This window comes from Oculina patagonica, chromosome 12, assembly GCF_052425735.1.
Source record: "Oculina patagonica isolate OP01 chromosome 12, crgOcupat, whole genome shotgun sequence".
NCBI lineage: Eukaryota > Metazoa > Cnidaria > Anthozoa > Scleractinia > Oculinidae > Oculina > Oculina patagonica.
In genome coordinates this window covers 8,176,822-8,199,086 of record NC_135769.1, presented here as the reverse complement: position 1 = coordinate 8,199,086, position 22,265 = coordinate 8,176,822, and the positions used below count along the sequence as shown (strand labels likewise).

General features: G+C 38.0%; 3 protein-coding genes across 3 annotated transcripts; all 3 read right to left on the bottom strand.

Moving 5' to 3' along the window:
* Positions 1-1,774: 1,774 nt before the first annotated feature.
* LOC144632766 (uncharacterized) lies at positions 1,775-22,137 on the bottom strand. Its single transcript, XM_078491488.1, has 11 exons — positions 22,078-22,137; positions 8,730-8,987; positions 8,224-8,365; positions 7,110-7,441; positions 6,530-6,677; positions 5,648-5,973; positions 5,049-5,190; positions 4,026-4,319; positions 3,709-3,738; positions 3,134-3,253; positions 1,775-2,426 (listed from the first exon to the last, which is right to left on the bottom strand). Exons 1-11 carry the CDS (start codon positions 22,120-22,122, stop codon positions 1,834-1,836), a joined length of 2,430 nt encoding a protein of 809 aa, XP_078347614.1. The 5' UTR covers positions 22,123-22,137; the 3' UTR covers positions 1,775-1,833.
* Positions 13,445-15,625, bottom strand: LOC144632082 (toll-like receptor 2). The gene is made up of 3 exons (XM_078490686.1): positions 15,616-15,625; positions 14,970-15,089; positions 13,445-14,404 (listed from the first exon to the last, which is right to left on the bottom strand). Exons 1-3 carry the CDS (start codon positions 15,623-15,625, stop codon positions 13,905-13,907), a joined length of 630 nt encoding a protein of 209 aa, XP_078346812.1. The 3' UTR covers positions 13,445-13,904.
* Positions 16,129-21,908, bottom strand: LOC144632081 (lactadherin-like). The gene is made up of 8 exons (XM_078490684.1): positions 21,577-21,908; positions 21,064-21,205; positions 20,259-20,611; positions 19,477-19,618; positions 18,031-18,371; positions 17,726-17,867; positions 17,142-17,438; positions 16,129-16,229 (listed from the first exon to the last, which is right to left on the bottom strand). The coding sequence occupies exons 1-8, from the start codon at positions 21,709-21,711 to the stop codon at positions 16,129-16,131; spliced, it is 1,653 nt and encodes a 550-aa protein (XP_078346810.1). The 5' UTR covers positions 21,712-21,908.
* Positions 22,138-22,265: the final 128 nt, after the last annotated feature.

Genomic DNA, 22,265 nt, shown 5'->3' with positions numbered 1-22,265 from the left:
TCAAATCCCCTTTTCGGGATCAAATATCGTTGCAGGCCAGAGTGAATGCCTATTAGTGCTCTCTTCTTGTAGTTTTCTTCAGTTTTTCCCCTTACATTGTGATAAAAGTCGACAAGGAGTTCGTTTAGTTCTTCTTTTGAATTTTTGGCAGAATCTTGGTGTTGTCAGGATATTTAATTTCTCTCCACAGATGGCTTTTAATGTAGACAAGGTGGTTTTTGTCGTTAACTGTGTGTTTTTGGAATCTTTCTCTTCCACAAGCCCGGCAGTTTCTTGTCGGGACAAATCAGCAAAGCGTGAAGGAGTCGCTCCTGCAAGTCAGTAAATGATTTAAAAAAAACGCGCTGGCAGTCAAAAGTTATCATCACGTTACCTTCAATCACGCTCTATTCACGTGCAATGGAGGTCGTCGGTCAGCATTCGCGGGTAACAGTGCACTGTTACCTTCTGACGTCATAGATTTTGCAATGTTGCCCGCTCAGAGATTTTGACGGGGAACAGTTTCATTGTTAGATGTCATGTGACCCCCAAGTAACCAATGAGAGCGCGTGCTATTGGGGAGAAAATTCCAGTTATATAGCAAAAATGAATGTAAAGCTCTGTGTAAGAGTGCCTTGCCAATGATATAATCGCGAGACCGGGTTAAGCAAAATACTACCAGGTGTACGTACTGCATTTTATACGATTCAATTGAAATAATTATGAAACCATCTTTATTAATGAAATCGCTTTGGAATATAGACACCGCAGAATCACTTCCTCCTATAAACCTCCAGGCTATAGACCCAGCAAGCTGATAACAGCAGCTCCCTTTGGGCGATAGGCAAACCCTATTTTTTCAAAGGAAGCTTCACTTTGAGAAAAAAGTAACAATAAAATACGCCAAACGTTCTTGTTGATGATGGAGGCCTAAAGTCCATAACATGGTTAAAGAACTTACGCTTATAAAAGCGGGATTCCTCGATGCTCTAATAAACTAAACTTACTACATTTCTTACAAAAACTGTTCTTCAGCTTTAAGAAATTATTAGCAATAACATCATTTTAATAGAATTAAATTTTTATCTTATGCATTAAACTGGTTACGTTTTAGTATTTTTACTTTTTTACACCATGGTAGATAGTCAACTAGTAGCGTTGAGCCGCGTTGCCTAAAAACATCTTAAATCCAACGAGTAAAATCCAAAAATCTAAATCCAACGAGTGTTGTTTTATTAAAAACAACTTCTGTAGGTTGGCAATTTTCTATTTTATTTTGTCAAAACAAGGGGGAAAAAACGATCAAAACCGTTTTTGTTGGGCATGGTGATAAAAATGGCAGATATTCAATAGCAATTAAGCCAATCGAAACACATGAAATGCATGCATTTACTCTAAGGTAAAGTGCGAGACGCTGTTAAGCACTTTCGTGCATATTATTAATTTCAGCAACTTTTCAAGAGGTTAAACCAAAATTGTGGGCCAGACAAAATAAACAGTTGAGAGATTTTTTTGTACAAAATCGGCGAAACGTTAAAAGAAACCAATGAGTGAGTGAGTGAGAACTTTATTAAAGTGTCAAAACCTTATAGCCCGGGAATAATACACCATACTAATTAGGGGACACAACTAAAAACTAAACTAATACTAATATCAATCAATCAATCAATCAATCAATCAATCAATCAATCAATCAATCAATCAATCAATCCAATCAATCAATCAATCAATCAATCAATCTTTCTATCATGGAACAGTTTGCCATAATGATAAAATAAAAATTTCTACCTTCAGATTCAGACATTCAGACTATTTTTTTCTTATTGTCGCTTACAGCAAAAATACGTAATCGGTTTATAGCACTGTTTCTTGTTCCGTTATGTGCATCTCAACGTCATCAATCTGAGTTACACGTTGTGATATGTAACTTCCATTTCTTGAAGTATTTTCATTACATATTAAGGAAACATGATTGTCGGTATTATTGCAATCGCTTTGCACTTCGGTCGTGCCTTGGTTTTTGGAATCATCTTGAACATTGAGAAACCTAAGCAGTTTGCTTTCCCATAGAGGCCTTTCTAGTGAATTCGAATAGTCGATGAAGTTTCTTTTTCTCAGCTCCCGTGGAAGCTTGCGGCAATCTTCCTTGTCGATTCTTATAATAATCAGACTGTCATCTCGTTTGTTCAGAAGTCGATATTTCGCGATGTTTAGCTCGTAGCTACAGTAATTACTCTTCACAAAGTTGCTTGATAACACTGCTATGATTTTGTGGCTGTTGTAGACACTTTCTGCCATGCACTCCTGGAAAGGCTTTCCAGGTGTAAAGTCTCTGTAGTGAATGCAGCATTTTAAATGATGCTTCTCTTCAAGAAAAGGAAGGAGTTTTCCGGTTACCCAATTGGAATCCTCTTGGCTGTATATTATAAAAGCGTGGTATTTAAATTCTGCATGGAGATTAAAAGAGAAGAGAAAATTAAACGATAACCCGCTCTCCAATTTCATTTGATAGGTCTCCAAATAGCAACCTAAGGAACAACCTAACCACGACAACAATGACAACAACGACACACGCTTTATAACCACAAGATATATCTAACACAAGAAGTATTCAAAATAAATAAAGAAAATGCTAATCTTCATTTTTAGTGACGACTGGAACCAACCATTCAAGCCCGGCAAACATCAAAGGAGCAACAAGGTGGTCAAGATTTATGTTGGAAGGTCCACGACCCTGCACATCTTTTGTATTGCGTTCATACACTATCCATGAATTAGGTATTCGCAATGTTTCTACTAGTTAGTTACATGAACACACGTAACTGCCTATTGTATTTTTTCAGGTTTGGTGCAGGTCCAATTCCCAAAATAGCAAACAAAACATACAACAGAGAACTTTGCCGGGCCTCCGAATAATTGCCCGCTATTAACTATGGTTTGATTAGGCAGCTAGCGGTTTGTTCCAGTGGTTTCATACTGTCTTTGACTGATTCGGACGCGTTTCACTGGGAAGCGATTCATTTAGCGGGTTTCACTGGAAATAGCAAGGAGTAGTCAACAGATATAGAACATGTTAAACTGAAAATTAGTTAGGGACACAGGGTCTAGTAAGCGAACAATTCTTGGAAGATCTTAAACGTAAGCTATTACCAACCTTGATGTGAAGAAGAGCGTTTCCTTGAAAACAGAATGTACTTGAGTATACCAATTAAAAGAACTATTGTTACTAGGATTCCAACTGATATGGACACATAAGCAATGGTGTGGTTAGAACCTGGAGAATATAGAGAACTTTAATCTCAAAATCATTAATAATTAGTAATGTTAAAACAAGGGAAATCAGAGCCATGACAGTGGTTTGAAAATCTGATCTTAACTTGCATCGATTTTTTTACGGTTTTCTTTCTCCGTTTTATATAACTTGAACTATAACGCGCGCTATTTTTACGTCCAGACTGCTTTCATTTCGAGATACACCGTACTGAAACTTGCACACAGCAAGCCTTAATGTGAAAAGGATATTAGGGACGTCAGTCGACCATTATCTTATAAAATACCTTTCTCTGGTTGTCTTGTTCGGAAGCTGTGTACTCATATTGCAGACGTATACCAAATTCATTCATCTGTGAAAGATTCCTTTTCTAATAACTTTCTCAAGAGCAATTCCCGTTCTCAAAACTTTCAATTTTCTCTATTTCAACGTTTAGGTTATTTATCTTTGTTACTCACCTGACTTTGTTTTTGTAGGCCTAAAGGATTCTAAGGAGGTAATAAATGCAATCAATGTATGCTAATGTATATGCGATGAATCTGATCATGAATGCATAAAAGCGCTTTCTGTTGATCTCCAAGTAATTAGATTGGTCTTAGCTCAAATCTTCCCAATCCTTACAGGTTTTAACAGAAATTAACTTACAAACTTACAATCCCAGAGTCATAAAGGTGTTCAGAAAAAATGTTCCCGATATATGTTCCATGGCGGCTTATCCAGGAAAATATCACAGTGTAGTAAGGGAGGATTAGAAAACATTGAGTTATTTACACACCTTTACAATCTGTGCTGTTGCATCTTGCCGTCTGGTTGTTATTTCTCAGGTGATTGCAGTCCTCTCCACTTTCGCAATCTGCTGTTTTGTTGTTGTTTTCTAGCTTGAGACACTCGACACCACTGTTGCATTGTACTGTTTGGTTTTCACTTCCCAAGTCAGAGCAGTCGTTACCAAAAGGGCCCGGGGAAGGATTTGTGCAGGAACGGTAACGTGAGCGACGTCCAACCCCACAGGTTACAGAACATAGGGTCCAAGCACTCCACTGAGAGTAGCCTCCATTCTCTGCTAGAACTGAAAAAAGAAACAACACCAACAAATTTAGTCTTACCTCTGCTAAGGAAGTGAGCACTTTTTCTTCAGTTTGTTCAGATGTTGTATTAAATCAATTATCGCCAGAGACTCGAGCAGCTTTATGTTCCAGCCGTGACTTGAAAAGGAATTAGTATTAGCTTTTCAAATACATGTCCCAGTTTCAACATGTGCGTTATTTTACACAATTTCATTAAAAGTCTACTTTTATTTGATATGTAATGAAAAGCTAGATTTCGTTTATTTTATATATGGTCGTCTTTTGAATCGCTTATTTTATCCATTTAAAAGAAATATATTAAAAACTGCATTCTTACCCGATTTGGTTTTTGTAGGTAGGGAGGAACGTAAGGTGGTAAGAAAGTCTGCGCAGGGGGGCTTAAATAATTGTACGAAAAGGGAGGGAAGCTAAGGGGCACGGCGTTTATTGATAAATACGTCTTAAGCGTGAAAAATAATCTGGGCACAAACTTTCGTTATTACGCACTTAAGCTAAGTCTTCCAAGTAGCACTTTTTTAACGATATCTTTAGCTTTGAACTTTTTACAAATGGTCTTCCTTGCTACTAAACGAGTAAATCTGTCCCAAATTATCACTGATAATGATCATACAAAAGGCCCGTTTAAAGATTTGTGTTAATTTTCGCTGAAACATTTGACACATCTATTATGGAGAATGTACGTAAACACAACTCTAAGGATAATTCCTTACTTGCTAGGCATCCGTAGAACTCTAATCGCAAAGCTATGTAACCGTGCCAAGACTCAGGAATAACTCTTAAATACTGAGCTCGTATTGGTGGGATCAGCTCATGAGTGACAACGTTGTTACTATCTGAGTTCCCTGAAAAAGTCTGTATGAAGTAAAAAACAGGTTAATTATTATGGCAAGTCATCATGGGGCGCTTTTCATTTAGAAAAAAAAAAACGTAATTAATTTCCGTTTGGAATTTCCGTTCGGGAAGAAAGTGTGCTCTATTTGAAGAATCTTGAAGAACCAGCCATTTTCATCGAGGCGCAACATTTGGCATCGCCGTGAAAGCCGTAAAACCCGAAACTGTTGCAAAGATGAAGAACAGTAAATGGAACTTGATTTTTCCGTTCGGAATGTTCCAAACGAATAGGGACTGGCCTTTTAGCTATATAGAGTTTCGTTTTTTCGGGTAATTTTCCAGTGGGTAAACCGTTAATGCATTTACAATTTACACCCTAACGAAAATCTCTGGAATTTTTGACTAAATGGAAGGCGACCATGAGGTCATTTTGACATGTTGATGCAAAGAGGCAGTAATATTTGTTTTGAGTATTTACCTTGGTGTTTAATTCTGGCTGGTAGTGTCGGAAGTTTGAACCATCGTTACTGTATTTTAACGTGTAACTCTTGACCCAGACATACACAGAGGGATCACCCTGTGTGGAAATACCCGTAACTCTTGTCTCAGCCCCAAAGTTGACCTGCAACCACTGGTGATGGTCAAATTCCAGTGTGCTCCATGCTCCGTTCAAGTTCAGTCTAGCGTTTTCAGGTCCAGAGGTTGGACTTAGTTGGGAAGATGCTGTTAGGGATTCATTTGATATTTGGCCGTTTTCCATCCCTAACGGTGTTCTACAGCCTGGTATCTGGGGAATTGAAAATCCTGTGAAAAGTAAGTAAAAGATCAGAAGAAGATAAAAATGTTCTTTAGCTAAAGATAAACTATTTCAACGTACAACTTTCTGACTGATATAAATACTGTCTGCTGCGTGTGCAAGTTTTTGCAGAGGAAATGCTGCGAGCAGCATCTGGAAAGGGGGAAAAGGGGGAAAGACGACTTCACCGATAGTACTGATTTAACCTTCCCCCCCCCCCCCCCCCCCCCCCCCCCCCCCCCCCCCCCCCCCCCCCCCCCCCCGGCCCCCCCCCCCCCGAGACGAAAGAAACGATCAGATCCTGTGGTTTTCAACAGACCACGACAGGTATGTAGTAATTAACATTTAGATTACAAGAGCGAATGGTTAAGGAGACGCCCTTAAATTTGCTATATACCTTCACAGACAGTGTATAGTCCAGTAAAAATAAGCAGTAAAAAGTCAGGCAACGTGCGTGCGAAATATTGAAAGCTGAAAAACGAATAAAACCCGGATATTTGTTATATCAGACTGTGACTGTGACATTCTAAAAATGGAGGTTTATTAACATCAATGACAACCTACCAGATTTACAACCATAGAAGTCAGCCCTCAGGGAAATCCAACGACGATAGCCATCAACCATTGGGCTAATTCGTATGTAACGGGTAATGATAGGATTCTTCAGTTTGTGACTCATGACTGTGTATTGATCTATGTTTCCGTCAAAAATCTTGGTAAAGAAAGTAACGACGTATAAGTCTTTTCATGAAAATATGCCCACTTTTGTCGAAAGATAAAAAGAGCAAAGGAAACAAAGCATGTAATGGAGCCAACGTGATGGCTTATAAATCACCTTGTTGGGAAAATAGGAGCATTTATTATAGGTTTTCGCAAACCTTACAATTCAGTGAGAGCTACATTATTTTTTATTCAACTTGATACGAGAAAGTTAAGTCTTACAACATGCCACTGACCAAGTATAGCTATTATCGTTAAATGTAGCACCAATCCACAACAATGAGGTGTGCCACTCAAATCAACGTTTTGTCCACCCTGACTATATTTACTCACCTTCGCATTCCTCCTCAAATGACTGCCGACGGCTACATTCTTAACAAATAACTTTAAGGCTAAGGAAAAGTCAAGTTCTTGAAATAGTTACCTTTATATTTTCTCCGTTTTCTTTGTAATACCTAAAGAATACTCCGTCGAAGCTGTAAGACACGCGGTATTTTGTTACCCACTCATCAGCATCTTGTCTTCCCTGAGTCGAGATTCTTGTCACTTTAGTCCAACTTCCAAAATCCACCTGAAACCAGGTGCTTGCTATGATATCATCTGCTACCCATCCGCCTTTTTGTCCAAATTTGGGGAAAAAATGAAGCCTTCCATTGCTTGCATTACCACTGGAAGCCGTTATTGAGAAGTCGGGAATTTTAGAACTTTCCAATCCTAGGCCTGCTTCGCAAACTGGCGGTTTCGGTGTAGGAAAGCCTGTAAAAGATACATTGCTATCACTAACAAGTGACACATTTTGGTCACTGGGTATGGTACAAAATTTATATGAATGCCTGTTTCGTCAATCTACAAACGGCTGTGAACTCTTTTGAATGACATTCACTGGCCTTTTCAACCAATTTTCTTTACGTAGTAAACGCAAAGTATGGCCCTTAATATAAACTCGTCCAATAGAACCCTGTAAAATAGGATGAGTCGGAAGGTACATTGGCCAACGTGTGCCAAAAATGGATTAAAACATATTAAAGAACCTAAACACAGAAAGAACACCTGATTAAAGATGCAAACCAATAACTAAATGAGTCCTAGAACTAGCAAAATATAACTTAATTATGTCGTTTAATAAGTAACCTAATTGTGTTCTACAGTGGCAATTAAGTAACACTTCCACTTTCATTTTTATCCCTTTAAATAATAAAATACAGCTTTATGATGTGTTATTTACGTCGGGTTTATGTAGTAATTCTTAAATAACCTTTAAGATATTAACTAATATACTCTATAAATTCGAGGACAAAAACCAAAATCATTATATGTGCAAAAATTGTACACGGCAAATTTGGTAAGATTAATTTTTTTGAAATGTATCATTTAATATTGATTAACAAAATTTTAATTTCTTATCTAAATGACAATAGAACACTTATTGCATTTCGAAAAAACATAATATTTTATGTAAATGAACGCAGTAAAACTCGTTACAGGGCTTCATCAACACAATGCTGCTATAACACGCGACCCCCAGTCTAACAACCTACCCGAATGACAACCATACAGCTCCATTCTAAGGGATGTCAATCCATAAAAATAACCAGGGTGAAGGCGGATAAAGCGCGCCACAATAGGTGGATTAAATGTGTTTATAACAACGCTATTGTCATCTGTGTTACCTTGAAATACCTGAAATCAAAACCAAAAAAATATTGTACATTTTTACCCTCTTAAAATTACAATAATCTGTATATAATGAGCGCCTCTCATTTGTTTTTTCAATTTTGCTTTTACAAACTAGCAAAGTACTTATAAGCTATAGCTCTAGAGCGCAAAAACAAGCATGGTGAACTATCTTTTTATTTCATTTATTGGATGCATTAGTTGTAATTAACAAAATTAATGTGCAAAGTTCTAAATTATTTTGATTTCAAATGATTTTTCAATGGAATCATTTTAAATAGAATCAGCACTGCAACATAGGCAGCTCATGTTGATACATCTCTTTGTTATCGAAGAGCTGAAATAACTTCCTTACAATAGTGTACCTTACCTGATCAAAACTGTTATTTGAGGTTTGTTGATGAAATTTATAATAGCCACCATCAAGGCTATAAGACACTTTGTATTCAGTCACCCATTCGTGCGCGCCTTGTCTTCCCTGAGTTGCAATCTTTGTCACCATGGTAATATTGCCCAGATCCACCTGAATCCACTGCCCTAGTTCCAAAGATGGCGACCATGCGCCTCTTTCACCACTGTGAGCTACGTAATGAAGTCTAGCGTCGCTAGCTTGTGTACCTAAATCGGACTATAAAGATAAGATATCGATCGATGGTTTTCATCAATATAAAAATGGGTGGCTTAACAAACTCAGTGGCTCGTAAGATAGTGCAGGATACAATGGAGTCGATCAATAGAAAGTATGATGTTTTATGTTTCATGTTCATTTGCTTTATTTTACTTTCAATAAGTCATTGCAACACCACTTGTGCTTCTTCCCGGGTGTTCCATACGATTATCTTTGCAACCGTAACACGATACTTGTGTTTGTTTGTAACAAGATACTCTTGTTTTGCCTGCAAATGCTGTTACATGATTCATTTGCTCGATTTTTTTTCCTCCAAGGCGACATCAAAAAAAAAAATACAAAAAAAAAAAAAAAAAAAGACCCCAATCAAGATGGCGGTAACAAAGAAGTAATAAATAACCAAAGATATAAAGATACCGTTCGTAACGTAGATTCTAGATTGTGTCAAAAAATTCGAAATTTAGCTAAACCAGCATGTTAAAAATAAAACGTGGTTACCAGGGCATGTGAAAAGTTGACACATCAAAATTCCCGCGAGAGGTGATTGAAAAGCTGCTGAATATTTGAGCATCACAGAGTTAATAACCTTTTTCTAAATTGTTGCATCCACACCTTCCCTCTTGTACTTTATAAATTGAATATTATTGATAACTGCACAAGTTATAAAGTCTATGTAATGTGCCTACCTTTGCTTGCATTTCCTAGAAGGTAACCAAAAATGAGTTAGGGTTAAAAATTCGATTACTAAAAACCATGAAAGCAAAAAAGAAACAATGAAGTAATAGCGTATGAAAAGATAAATTTCGAACAGAGAATCCAAGTTGGACACTTTGATGCTCCACTGAGACAACGACTGTAACATCCTGTTATAGTTAAATACTGCAGTTTTTTATAACGTAATATGAAAAAGTTCGTTAATCCCATCTGCATGCGCAGTATATTGCCAGACTCGTAAATGGTCTTGAATAATCGATTCACATAATACGATTTCAGGGGAAATAGTTTTTGTTTACGTGTGCAAGTGGAAGTGTGAGAAACTGATCTTGGAAAACAAGAGAAGAAAACTGATCACATTGGAAAAACCACAAGAGACGCACTCTGAAAGGAAGCAGAGAGGGTCAGAATGAGCAGTGTGTTGCAGGCTTGTAAAACTGGCAAGAGGGGATTGGCTATAAAAATTGTCAAAAATTACAAGTGCTGTTGTCATTCGCGTTTTCCGTGCCATGTAGCGAAATATGTAGCAGCAACAACAACAACCTTTAAGTTGATTTTTCTTATTTCTCTAACTATTGGACTATCGCACATGCATTACAAGGATCAAATAAAGAAACCATTTCGGGTTAATTTTTGTTGATACAATAATATAACGAAATAGCACCATTCCCATTGCCAGATTTTTTTGCGCACTACCTAATATAAAAAAATAATAAAAGGGAGTCCATTTTTTTTACTTCCAAAAAGTGGACGTGTAAACAAAATTACCATTCTTTGACTAGGCATGATGCTGTCACTGCCAAATTATACATGGCTCGAGCACAACGGAAATTTGATATTAAAAAGGGGTCGTTATCTCACCCCTATGCACTCTTATTTGCGCGCTTTATTGTTTATCAGAAAGTAATGAAATGTAAACTGGTGTTTAATTTCCCTAAATATTAACAAAGTTGAAATGTCGCGTTCATTTGGCCCTTGAATTAAATGCTTGGTTCAAAATGGTTCTCCATTACTGTAGCTCTGCTGTCAATAATTCAACGTCAATGTTCAAGGTCAGATTTATCCTGGGTCAGCGATGCTCAGTAAATACGTTTGAGCGGGCCATAAAAGAGGAGAAGAAAAAGATGTCAATGCTGTGTTTACTTTAGAGTTTAATCATGTAAATAGACGACACTGTGAGTATTGATGAAGCCATCTTGTAAAGAGTATTTTAGATCTCATAGAGTATTTGTCTTTTCTGTCGGCCACTGTAAGTTCGAATTTTAAGGAACTGGGACATAGGCGCGTGAGTTTTGCATTACGATTCATTTTGTTCGCTCTGCATATTTAGTTTTACGTTTATTTTATTTAGGCTATTCTATTTGCTGCAAAAGCCAGGATTATTATTTGTCCTTGACTTTGTCATTTGTTATCTGAAAAGCTTTTAAATTTATTTGCCTGAACTTATTTTAATGCTTAACAAGTTGAAATTTTGTTCATCCGTTTCACTTCTGATTGTTCGCTTGCAAACGTCAAATAAAGAATCGAACCAGTTTTTTTTTTGTTTCTTTGCTTTTTGAATTTGTTTTTCACAGTAATAATTGATAACATAATTTATACTAATAGCTGGTCCTGCAAAATTTAAGAAGCGTTGAGAATTGTAGTATCTCAAAAGTGTCGAGTGGGTTTTATTGAGGGCCATTTAAGTTTATTCGTTTTTGCGATGGTACTGACACTTGAGAATAATGATGCGAACTGTTTCAGTTTTACGCCAATCTATCCATTTCTTGATTCGTCTTTTCTTTGAGAAATGAATATCGAATTTTTTTGTTGGTTTTAAATACTGTACTTTACTTACCACGGCCCACTGAGAGTTGCAGCAGCAATAAAATCCCCACAGTTGGGTTCATCGTACTTCAGTTTGCATGAACCTAATAGTGTTTAGAGTGCATGATGTTTTCTTATTTAAGAAACAAAGATGTTCCATAGACATCTTATCATTTAATCACAGAAGAGCAATTCCCAGGAGCCGTCATGGAGCTCGTCAAAACGCTCTCGTGAAATAAAAAGGTCTAAAAATTATTCATAATTTTTAAAAGACGTTTTCTTTTCCTCTCCTAGAAAAATGTGGTAACAAAGAGAGCGAGATATGTAAATGGTCGAACATAAATGTAAACCGCCGTCACCTGCTCGCATTGTGCTGGTTCCGGCTGAGTGGGAATTTAATGCTGTGAAAATGTTGTTCGGTCACCGTTCCTTCATCCCCTACAATATCAACAACTGTATCAATAACAAGTGATAAACATAAACGACGAGAAAGCATTATTTATTTTGGACTAAAACAGGCTAAGAAGGTAGCGCGTCAACTGATACAGTTTTCTGTCTTGAAAGTTTTATTAGTAGTTTCAAATAATGAGTATGTTCATTTATTTCCGATGTCCTCGCGAATTAAGGTTAAGTCGCAAAAATATACACATTTTTTGGCAAGCGTGAGTGGGACTAGAAGTCTGCTATTATATAGGAGTCCAAAGAGAAAGACGGGAGTTATCTGCTCGCAGGTGCGACGCAAAAAGCAGGTTACTCTTAAAGGAGCTACATCACGGGGATTTCACAGATTTTTGGTCTTAACTGACTGTTCTGAAATTAGTGGTAGGTACTGATCTTTAAACATCTAAAGGAAGATATAACCTTAATTTGCGGTTATAAATCAACTACGACGACAGATATCGATTTTCAAAGACGCGCGGAAACAGTTTCAGTGCTCAAATATAGCAATTTTTGATAAAAATGGACTATTATCTTTAGGTTTCCTGTGACACAGATATAAAAATTTGGCTGTTCAAAAAATTTTTAAAATCCGTGACAAAACCCTTTCAATAAAAGCTGATTGAAGCTTGGTTGATAGTCGTTGCTCGCCAGGAGGTAAAATCCTCTTATTTAGACCCCTTTTGTAAACTCGCTTTAAGGGCGTATTTGCTCCATTTCATACTTGATACGTTTGTTTGGTCATGCGTAATATTAATATTAGCTGCCAACATCGAAATCAGCGAGCACACGATACAGAGCAAAATGCGCGGGATAAAAAAAAGTAACGAATATAAAACTGTTAAAAATGATGTTTGGTATCACACTATGATCCTTCTGGAAAAAGTATAATCATAATTTCCGATCTTTCAGAAGCCGGCTCTTGTTCTAATCAATGATCGGGGGTTTCCCAATTTACATGCTCTGGCGTTGACAACTTTTTCTTCCTTTCTTGATTGACTCAGAAGCAAAGATATGATTATATTTTCGCGTAAAACTGTCGTCCAATAACTAATTAAGGGCAACGCTAAAACAAAATATTTCAGAGAAATATTATGCTTTCAAACAGGAACTGAACCGCGACTACCTATAGACGCCAAGATGAACTTGTGTGTGTTCCGGTACAGCAACGGAAGAACTATCACCTAATTTATAACACGTTACGGTGTTACCCCCAAAACCCGCCAGGAATGAAAATTAATGCATATTGCGTTGTTACCAATAATATGCCAGATAAACTCGCTAACTGGTTCATTGTTTTAAACATCTTTTATCGACTCTACCGCTACAACACTCGAGTCAACTCACAACCAGCCCGTGGCCCATAACAACCATATGGTGATGTCAACAAAGTAACTAAAGTAGTAACTAAACAATGAAAGTTCAGGAAGCGGGAAGAACATCCTCGCCCCCAGTCTCTTCCGCTTTCTTTAGTAAACAAATTTTCGTAATTGGTCACTTGTACTTCCCGTACTAAGTATCATCTAGCTCGAATCATCTAGTTGTCCAAGATAAGATACGGATAGGAATAGACAGGATTCTACACAAATGGCCATATACCTCGTGGCTAGTTCAGTTGTACTACTAACACAAAATTTTTTAGATTGATTCCTTTCTATCCGGCTAGGAAGGTACTCTTTGGTAGAACATCGCCAGAAGACGTTTACCAGCTTCTGAGACGTCCTTGTACTTATACACTGAAATGAGCAAACAAGCGTGCACTTTAACTTCGCTGCGTCTTTTCTTGGCCACCTTAGGTTCGAAAAAGTCAACTCCAGTGCCGCGAACACCATTTTTGGCGCAATTGTGCGCTCTGGTAGATTTCCTGTTCGCTGCTGTAGAGGCTTTTCTGCTCTCTGGCGATATCACTATTTCTTGTTCCGTAGCAATGTACATTATCAATTGCACTATTTCTTGTATTTATAAAACACACATGATCACTTGGTTTGTGTTGTTGTAATCGGTCTGCTTTTCGGTCGCGTGTTGGTTACTAGAATCATCTTGAACATTGAGAAACCTTAGCAGTTTGCTTTCCCATAGAGGCCTTTCGAAACAGTTTGAATAGTCGATAAAGCTTCTTTTTCGTAGCTCTCGAGGAAGCTGGCGGCACTCCGAATCTATATCAATCCTTACAATAATAAGACTGTCGTCTCGTTTGTTTAGAAGTCGATATTTAGCAATGTTTAGCTCGTAGCAGCAATAATTACTCTTCAAAAAGTTGCTTGAAAACACCGCTATGATTTTGTAGCTGTTGTAGACACTTTCTGCCATGCTTTCCGTGAAAGGTTTTCCAGGTGTAAAGTCTCTGTAGTGAATGCAACATTTTAAATAATGTCGCTCTTCCAGAAAAGGAAGGAGTTTTCCGTTCACCCAATGGGAATCCTCTTGGCTGTAAATTATGAAAGCGTGGTACTTGAATTCTGCATGAAGATTTAAAGGAGAAACGTTATAAATCATGACTCACTATCAAGTTTCATCAATGGGTGTCCAAAATAGCAACCAGAGCAACAACAACAAAACAAAGAATGATAATATCAGCAACACTGAGATTTTAATTACCATCTCTCTCTATCTCGACACGCTTTCGGTATTGCTGATCACAGCAGTATGCAGGTTGCGTGTCAAAAGAATTTTGTACCTGACTTTCCACGCCACGAGCTTGCGCAGCGGCCACTGCATCCGACCGATGTGTGAAAATATGCGGGTTAATTTTTTTTCAACAATAAGAAAAAGGTTCCGTCCTAACCTTAATGTATATTAACTTATAACTTCGATTAACTTAACTTGGTATCAGCTGGAACCTTTCAAATAAATTATGCAGCTAACCGTTCAGTCCTGTGGTCTTGGACGACATGACGGATTGAATGAAAAACGTTTTAGAAATATTGCTTTCTTGCACAGGGTCTTTATTGCAAAATAGTTGGGGACACAGGGCCTAGTTAAGGAACAATTGTTGCAAGACTTTGAAAGAAAGCATTTACCAACCTGGAGGTGGGGAAAAGCGTTTTTTCCACACGAGAAAGTGTTTAAGTAGGCCAATAAAAAGAACTAGTGCAACAAGAATTCCGACTGATATGGAAGCATAGGCAATGTTTTGGTTAGAACCTGGAAACAAAAATATGTTTTATTAAAATGTTATACTCGCTATTCTTCTGAAATTCATGATTATGCAAATTGAAGTATATACGTTAAAAAAACTGAAATGGACAGTAAAGGTTGGGACACACTAGGTGACAAGTCGCTGCAGCGTGTCGTGGGGACACGTCGCTGCAACTTATTGCCTCGTGTGACACTCTTTGTCACTGCGATCAGTTGCACGAATTTAAACCAGTTTGAAAAATGAGCGAAAGCAGCGTTGTCGCAGCGTTTGCACACTTCTGCAACAAAATATTTTTTTAACACATGAGAGAGTGTCACGTTTTTTTCAGCCATATTGAATTGAAAAACAAGTTCACATTCCCACTCTTCTAAATTCGCTGCGTGAGCACCGTACAAGCACCTTGTCGCAGCGACTTGTTTTGAAGCACTACGCACGGAGCGACTTGTCACAGAGACCTGCCGCTGCGACTTGTCGATCCTTAGTGTGTCCCGACTTTAAAAGTATAGGTCAATGTATGGAACGGTTTTGCACCTGACGTCATTACAAATGTAAAAACTGAACCAAATACACTACAGCGCGGCTATTGTAATACGTTCTTAATGTCTTAGAAATGGCAATGTTCATGGACGTTTTCATATCTCCAGACTTCTCCCACTGCGGCATAAGGCGTTCTGAGTTTCACGATGGGTAGATTGGGCGGTGTATTGGAAAAAGACCCAATTGCATTTTCACTCTATGAATCAACTTGTACACGCAGCAAGCCTCAATGTGAAATTCATTGTTTTTCAGACCTAATTTGTTTATATTAACTTGCTTGCAACACTGAAAACCACCAATATTATATATATTGCAATTTTAATAAATCTAGCCAATACGATCATAGAGCGTTATTGAAGGAACTATGTCACGACATTTTACAGCATGTAACTAATTATTCTGATTAGTTTCAATATGAAGGAAATCTTAGGATAGCAGGAAGGTTTCGACTAACGAAGATTGAGAAGGGTTGTATGGGCAACCAACTTGAAAAACTTGTCAATTTTTTCACGTTGATTTGTCCGTGACGTAGCTTCCTTTAAGCTTTGTTATACAAGGAAGTAAAACTGGAAACTCACTTGAATTGCTTTCAGTAAGTACAGAGGTATCTGTGAAAGAAATAAAGAGTTTTATATCACATTGTCAAAGAAAAATATATAATGCGTCTCCTATTAATATGACACATACGATGATCATGAATGCACCACGATATGTTCTGATTATCTCCAAATGATTGGATTGCTGTTGTCGAGTCTTGAGGCCCTGCCAGGGTAAATTCCGACAAGCGAAATGCCCCAAAAAGTAGTGACAGCACATAAAATAAAATCGCGACAAACGACATCCATTTTGAAAAAGCTAAAATTTCAACAAGGACAAGTAATTTTCCTTCAATTTTTTCTACCGACAGCGACGCGAAGTTTGATAAAACAGCAACACGGCGAATTTTAAAATTAAGACAAGCGACACGGGAACCCCTCCCTGGCAGGGCCTCATTCTTGGCTTAAACCCTTCTAATCCTAACAGTCTTTAATAGCAGGCTACATACTAATCACGAATGTTATAATAACTCGATATAGTTCTGCCCAGGCTCTAAACAGGAGGTAACTACTTAGGTAATTTCGACTCGTTATCCATTTAATCTTAAATCTCGTAAAGATTTGTTGCCGTCTCTGTAGATACATGCCTAGTTAATCTAAATTCTGACTTATTATGCTTAAAGCTATAATATATAAAAAAATAAAAGCTATAATGTACTTACAGAAGGAAGGGAGATGAATAAGGAAAGGGGCGGAACAAAAAAAGGCGTGGCCCAAAACAGTACATAAGGAAACCAAAAAAATATGAGAAATGGCCCAAAAAAGTACATAAGAAAACCAATAAAATATGATCTGGCGTTGAATGCCATCATTTGACAGGCTGCCAAACGATAGCAGTGGTGCTGTGGCTCAGGTGGAAATATGTTCTGCCACAAAATAAGAATAACAGAGAAAGCGACTGAAAAGTAGAAAATTCTTTGTTACCTTTACAACTTGTGTTCCTGCATTCATTTGCCGTCTGGTTGTTATTTCCCAAGTGAGGGCAATCGTCTCCACCGTTGCAGTTTATTGCCTTGCTGTTGTTTTCTAGTCGATGGCAGTCAAAACCACTGTTGCATTCTGCTGTTTGGTTTTCACTTCCCAGGTCAGAGCAGTCATTACCATAAGGTCCCCGGGGAGGATTTGTACACGAACGGCTTCGTGAACGACATCCAAACCCACAGGTAACAGAACATTGGGTCCAAGCACTCCACTGAGAGTAGCCACCATTTTCTGCCAGAACTGACAAAAACAGTCAAAAATGACAACGAACGAAGTATTTCCTTGTTGGAAGCAACATTTTGAAATGAGTTAAGTAGTTGAGATTAACCTCATCCAGACCGGGTGGGGGAGGGGGGCGATTGCTTGCGCTGCTTTTGAACGCATCAATTCTCTCAGGGTTTTGGAGTTTTTTTCTTGTCCTACGCTCGTGACAATAGAAAATGACGTTTTTTCAACTCCATTATTGCTCTGACACAATTTATTAAATGTATTAGCACAAATCTGATTAAAAATAGAAAATCGCTTACTTGCTGGGCATCCATACAACTCTAATCGTAAAGCTATAAGCCCGTTCCAAGACTTAGGAATAACTCGTATACACCGTGCTTGTATTGGTGGGACTAGCTCATGACCGACGAGGCCGTTTCGATTCGTGTTTCCTAAGAATATCTGAAAAAAAAAAAAAAACAAGCAACGTTTATTAACCTTAATGAATCAATAGTCAGGTTATCAGAACTCACTTTATACTATGTCGTTTGAAGAAACAAAACAAAACGAATTCCTAAATTTTATGAAAATACAAAGCGCCTATAAATTAGTTTAGGATATTTACCTTGGTACGTAGTTTTTGCTGGTATTGTGTGAAGTTTGAACCATTATTACTGTATCTTAGTGAGTAACTCTTTATCCAGAATGTGGCATCATAACGACCCTGTGTAGAAATGCCCGTAACTCGTGTCTCAGCACCAAAGTCCACCTGAAGCCATTGGTTGTGGTCATGTGTTTGTGGCATCCATGCTCCGATATGTCGGCGTGCCCCTTTAAAGTGTAGTCTGGCATTTTCAGGGCCACCTAATAACCCACTCGAGGAGGCTGTTATGGATTCTTTTGATATTTGGCCGCTTTCCATCCCCAGGGGTATCCTACAGCCGGATACCTTGGGAACTGAAAATCCTGTAGAACGTTAACGAAATGTCATTAAACGATTGAACTATTTGAGTTTCAAAGGTTTTTTGGTTTTAATTTACTAAATAGTATGTTGCTTCGTGTTTGGTGTATGCAGCCGATCTGATGATTGTAAGTTTTGAAAGGTTTTGCAAGTCCCACAAAATGATCTAGAGGCAAAATGTGCAAAAGAAATAGCACTTCGTTAAATTGGTGAATTGGAATATTTGAATGCATAACCACGTTTCCGTTAGACTTTCCATTTACAAACATGAAAACCAACCAACAAACAAATCGTTACCATGGCTTGCAAATGCTTTTTCCTACTTTTTTTTGTTATGGATATACAGAGGTTAATGTATGAATCCTGTAAAAAAATAGCGTGCCATCTCCTATACTATACTGCCGTTGGTCTCATGAATAGTATGTTGCTTCGTGTCTTGTGTATGCAGCCGATCTGATGATTGTACGTTTTGAAAGGTTTTGTAAGTCCCACAAAATGATCTAGAGGCAAAATGTGCAAAAGAAATAGCACTTCGTTAAATTGGTGAATTGGAATATTTGAATGCATAACCACGTTTCCGTTAGACCTTCCATTTACAAACAGGAAAACCAACAAACAAACAAATCGTTACCATTGCTTGCAAATGCTTTTTCCTACTTTTATGTATCCTGTTCCTCCTAGATTAGATGCCATGCATATAAACAAGTATGTATGTGTTGCTTTGGCAAAGCTCTGTTTGCTGGGATAATAAAAGACAAGACTATCATTTGGCAGATTTTGGCCACGGGTGTGGCCGTTTATTTTTTATAACAAGGATAGAAAGCTTAAAATATGGAAACCTTAAAGTATTATCCCAGCAAAGGTGAGGGAGAACCCGCCACAGCCTTTTTTGTTATGGATATACACAGGTTAATGTATTAATCATGTAAAAAAAATATCGTGCCATCTCTTATACTATACTGCCGTTGGTGCTTATAATAAATGTTCACGTTAAATTACGTTTCTTATGACTTAACAAGATGTCTTTGTCCCTGAGTGTATATCTTTAAGTTCAAGACGGTGAATCTTATTGGTCATTCCACCAAAAATTCAACAGCAGCGACTACTAACCAGATTTACAGCCATAGAACTCAGCCCTCAAGGAAATACAACCATGAAAGCTTACTGGGTTGATTCGGATGTAGCGGGTAATAAAAGGATTCTTCAGTTTGTGACTCACAACTGTATACCGATTCTTGTTTCCATCAAAAATCTGGCAAAAGACAAAGCAGGCCCCCCCCCCCCCGCCCCACCCCATAAAAAAACAAGAGAACGCTTCTTCATTTCTTCGGTCTTTTTAGTTTTAACATAAACATTTTTGGGTATGTCATTTATATGGAGTAGTATTTTAAATCTAACCGGTTATGTCGAGAATAAACACATTTTTCTGTTCATTCTTCTTTGTTCATCATCGGCTCAGATTTTTCCACAAGAAAAATCTTTCCTGTTACCTCCACTCGCACTGGCTAACGGTTTATTATTGTTTATTTACTTATATGTTATTTGCGCAGTTGTAACAGTTTTGATATCCTGCATACATCCATCTATCCATCCGTCCATCCGTTCCTTCGTCCTTTCTTTCGTTTTGCCGTCCATTTTTGTTTTTCCGTCTCCCGTCTGTCTGTCCGTCCGTCCGTCTGTACGTCAGTCAGTCAGTCTGTCAGTCTATCTGTCTGTCGATCTGTCTGTTCGTCCGTCCGTCCGTCCGTCTATCTGTCTGTCTGTCTGTTTATATTTTTGTCTGTCTATCTCCATCGATTCATTTATTTTTTTAATGTTACCAATTTTAATCATGGGACCCTGGCCTCTTAAGCCCTAAACACATAGTACTTTTTTTTTAAGGAAGTAAATACCTTTGCGTCTTCTCCGTTTTCTTGATAATACCTGAAGAGTATCCCATCGTAACCATAAGACACGCGGTATTTTGTTACCCACTCAGAAGCATCTTGTCTCCCCTGAGTTGAAATTGTCGTTACCTTAGTAAAATGTCCAAAATCCACCTGAAACCAACTGCCATATCTGTCGTTCGCTTTTGCTACCCATGCGCCATTCTCTCCATCTTCAGGAAAGAAATGAAGCCTTCCTTTACCCGCATTAGCAGGCGCCCAACGTATGCTGGAAGCCGTCACTGAAGAGTCAGGGATGGCATAACTCTCCATTCCTAAGTCTTTCTCACAATGGGAAGGAGGTGTCTGGCTAGGAAAACCTAAAAAATATGTCAATTTTATTAATATTACTAATAATACGACTGGTCCTCACCAAGCGCAGCGAAGTGTATACGTTGTTTACTGTAAATGTTCGAGGAAAATCTTAAATAAAATTTATCTAACAAAACCTCGGTTGTATGCTTTCTCGATCGAACCATTCAGAAGTATACAGTTTGAATTCGGAATAACAGGCCCAATTTCAATCGGATATTCCAGGCGTATTTCGAGTCAGGCGTCAAACACCACACAACTTCACGCGACGCTCTGATTAGGTAAGTCCCCCTTTCAAAATTCGAAAAACCTCGAGTTCGGGTGGCATGCATCTACCGCCCTCCTTCCCCTTATACGTCGGAGGGTTAAGTAAGGCTTGTTGCTTCTACTTCACCAACAAAATGTGGCGAAACATCCACCACCACCCTTCTAAGCGAATAGAGGTACCCAGTAGTCTTACCTGAATGACAGCCATACAGCTCCATTCTGAGGGATGGCCATTTATGAAACTTTACAGGGTGAATGCGGATAAAGCGCGCCGCGATACGTGGATAGAGTGTGTTTATAACAACGCTATTGTCATCTTTGTTACCTTGAAATACCTGAAATCCAAACAAAAGTCGAATATTGTATATTTTACAAAATGAAAAAAATCTACAATTCTAGAAGGACAGAATCGTACTCTGCATGGGAGTGATTGGGCGAGTGCAATCATTGGGTTGAATATCTGTAAATTCTACGACACAAAGTTTACAAGAAGTAACGATAAATGTGTTGGAACCTGAAGGCTTTAGCACACTCAGCACTGCAACATAAGCAGCTCATGTGTGTTCTTTTTATGGAGGTATCCGTACTTTAATGGTAGAGATTATATGGATTATGGTTTCTCAGAGACCAAGTGAGCTGATGATATTGCAAAAATTAAAAGCTTTATTGGTCGATTTACTTTAAAGTAAATTTTATTTTACCTTACCTGCTGGTCAGAACTGATATTTGAGGCTTGCTGATAAAATTTATAATAGCCACCATCAAGGCTATAAGACAATTTGTATTCAGTCACCCACTCATGCTCGCCTTGTCTTCCTTGAGTTGCAATCTTTGTTACCATGGTAATATTACCAAGATTCACCTGAATCCACTGTCCTTGCTCCCAAGACGAAGGTGACCATGCACCTCTCTCGCCACTGTGGGCTACGTAATGCAGCCTAGCGTTGCTAGCTCCTGTAGCTGAATTGGACTACAAATATGAAATATTGTTGGTTATCATCAATATGAAAAATGGATAGGATGGCAAAAACCTATACATAACACTGCAACACCCGAAAAAAGGAAGCATTTTTTTTTAACCGAACGAGGTTTATAGACCAAGGTTGTACTGTAACTGTTGTAAGAAAAAAAATAGCACAGAGAATAGAATTTTAATCATCCAGAAATAAAAAAAGAAACGAGATAAACCAAAATGTCTTACAATTACTGTAGTGGCTTTGATAGCAGAGTCAGGAATGTCTTTATTTTCCATTCCAAGAGGGGAGTCACAACCTGAAAAAATGGGTATAAACAGTTATGACGTAGAGGAGAAGTATTATAGGTTGTACAATAGTTTTATATATTGTTTTCCAAATTTTTTACTATATAAATAAATATTTTTTTTAATATCCTGAC

What these genes read in the sequence shown, in the direction of transcription:
- LOC144632082 (XM_078490686.1), bottom strand. An exon ending in ACGCTTTTCCCCACCTCCAG is followed by an intron (nt 14,405 to 14,969) that starts GTTGGTAAATGC and finishes ATCTTCATGCAG; the next exon opens with AATTCAAGTACCACGCTTTC.
- LOC144632081 (XM_078490684.1), bottom strand. Translation starts at nt 21,711, where the DNA reads ATGGTAACAAAGATTGCAACTCAAGGAAGACAAGGCGAGCATGAGTGG. An exon ending in GTTCTATGGCTGTAAATCTG is followed by an intron (nt 18,372 to 19,476) that starts GTTAGTAGTCGC and finishes AACGTTCTACAG; the next exon opens with GATTTTCAGTTCCCAAGGTA. An exon ending in CAGGAACACAAGTTGTAAAG is followed by an intron (nt 16,230 to 17,141) that starts GTAACAAAGAAT and finishes TTTCTTTCACAG; the next exon opens with ATACCTCTGTACTTACTGAA.
- LOC144632766 (XM_078491488.1), bottom strand. Translation starts at nt 22,122, where the DNA reads ATGGAAAATAAAGACATTCCTGACTCTGCTATCAAAGCCACTACA. An exon ending in AAAACGGAGAAAATATAAAG is followed by an intron (nt 6,678 to 7,109) that starts GTAACTATTTCA and finishes TTCTTTACCAAG; the next exon opens with ATTTTTGACGGAAACATAGA. An exon ending in AGCCAGAATTAAACACCAAG is followed by an intron (nt 5,191 to 5,647) that starts GTAAATACTCAA and finishes TACTTCATACAG; the next exon opens with ACTTTTTCAGGGAACTCAGA.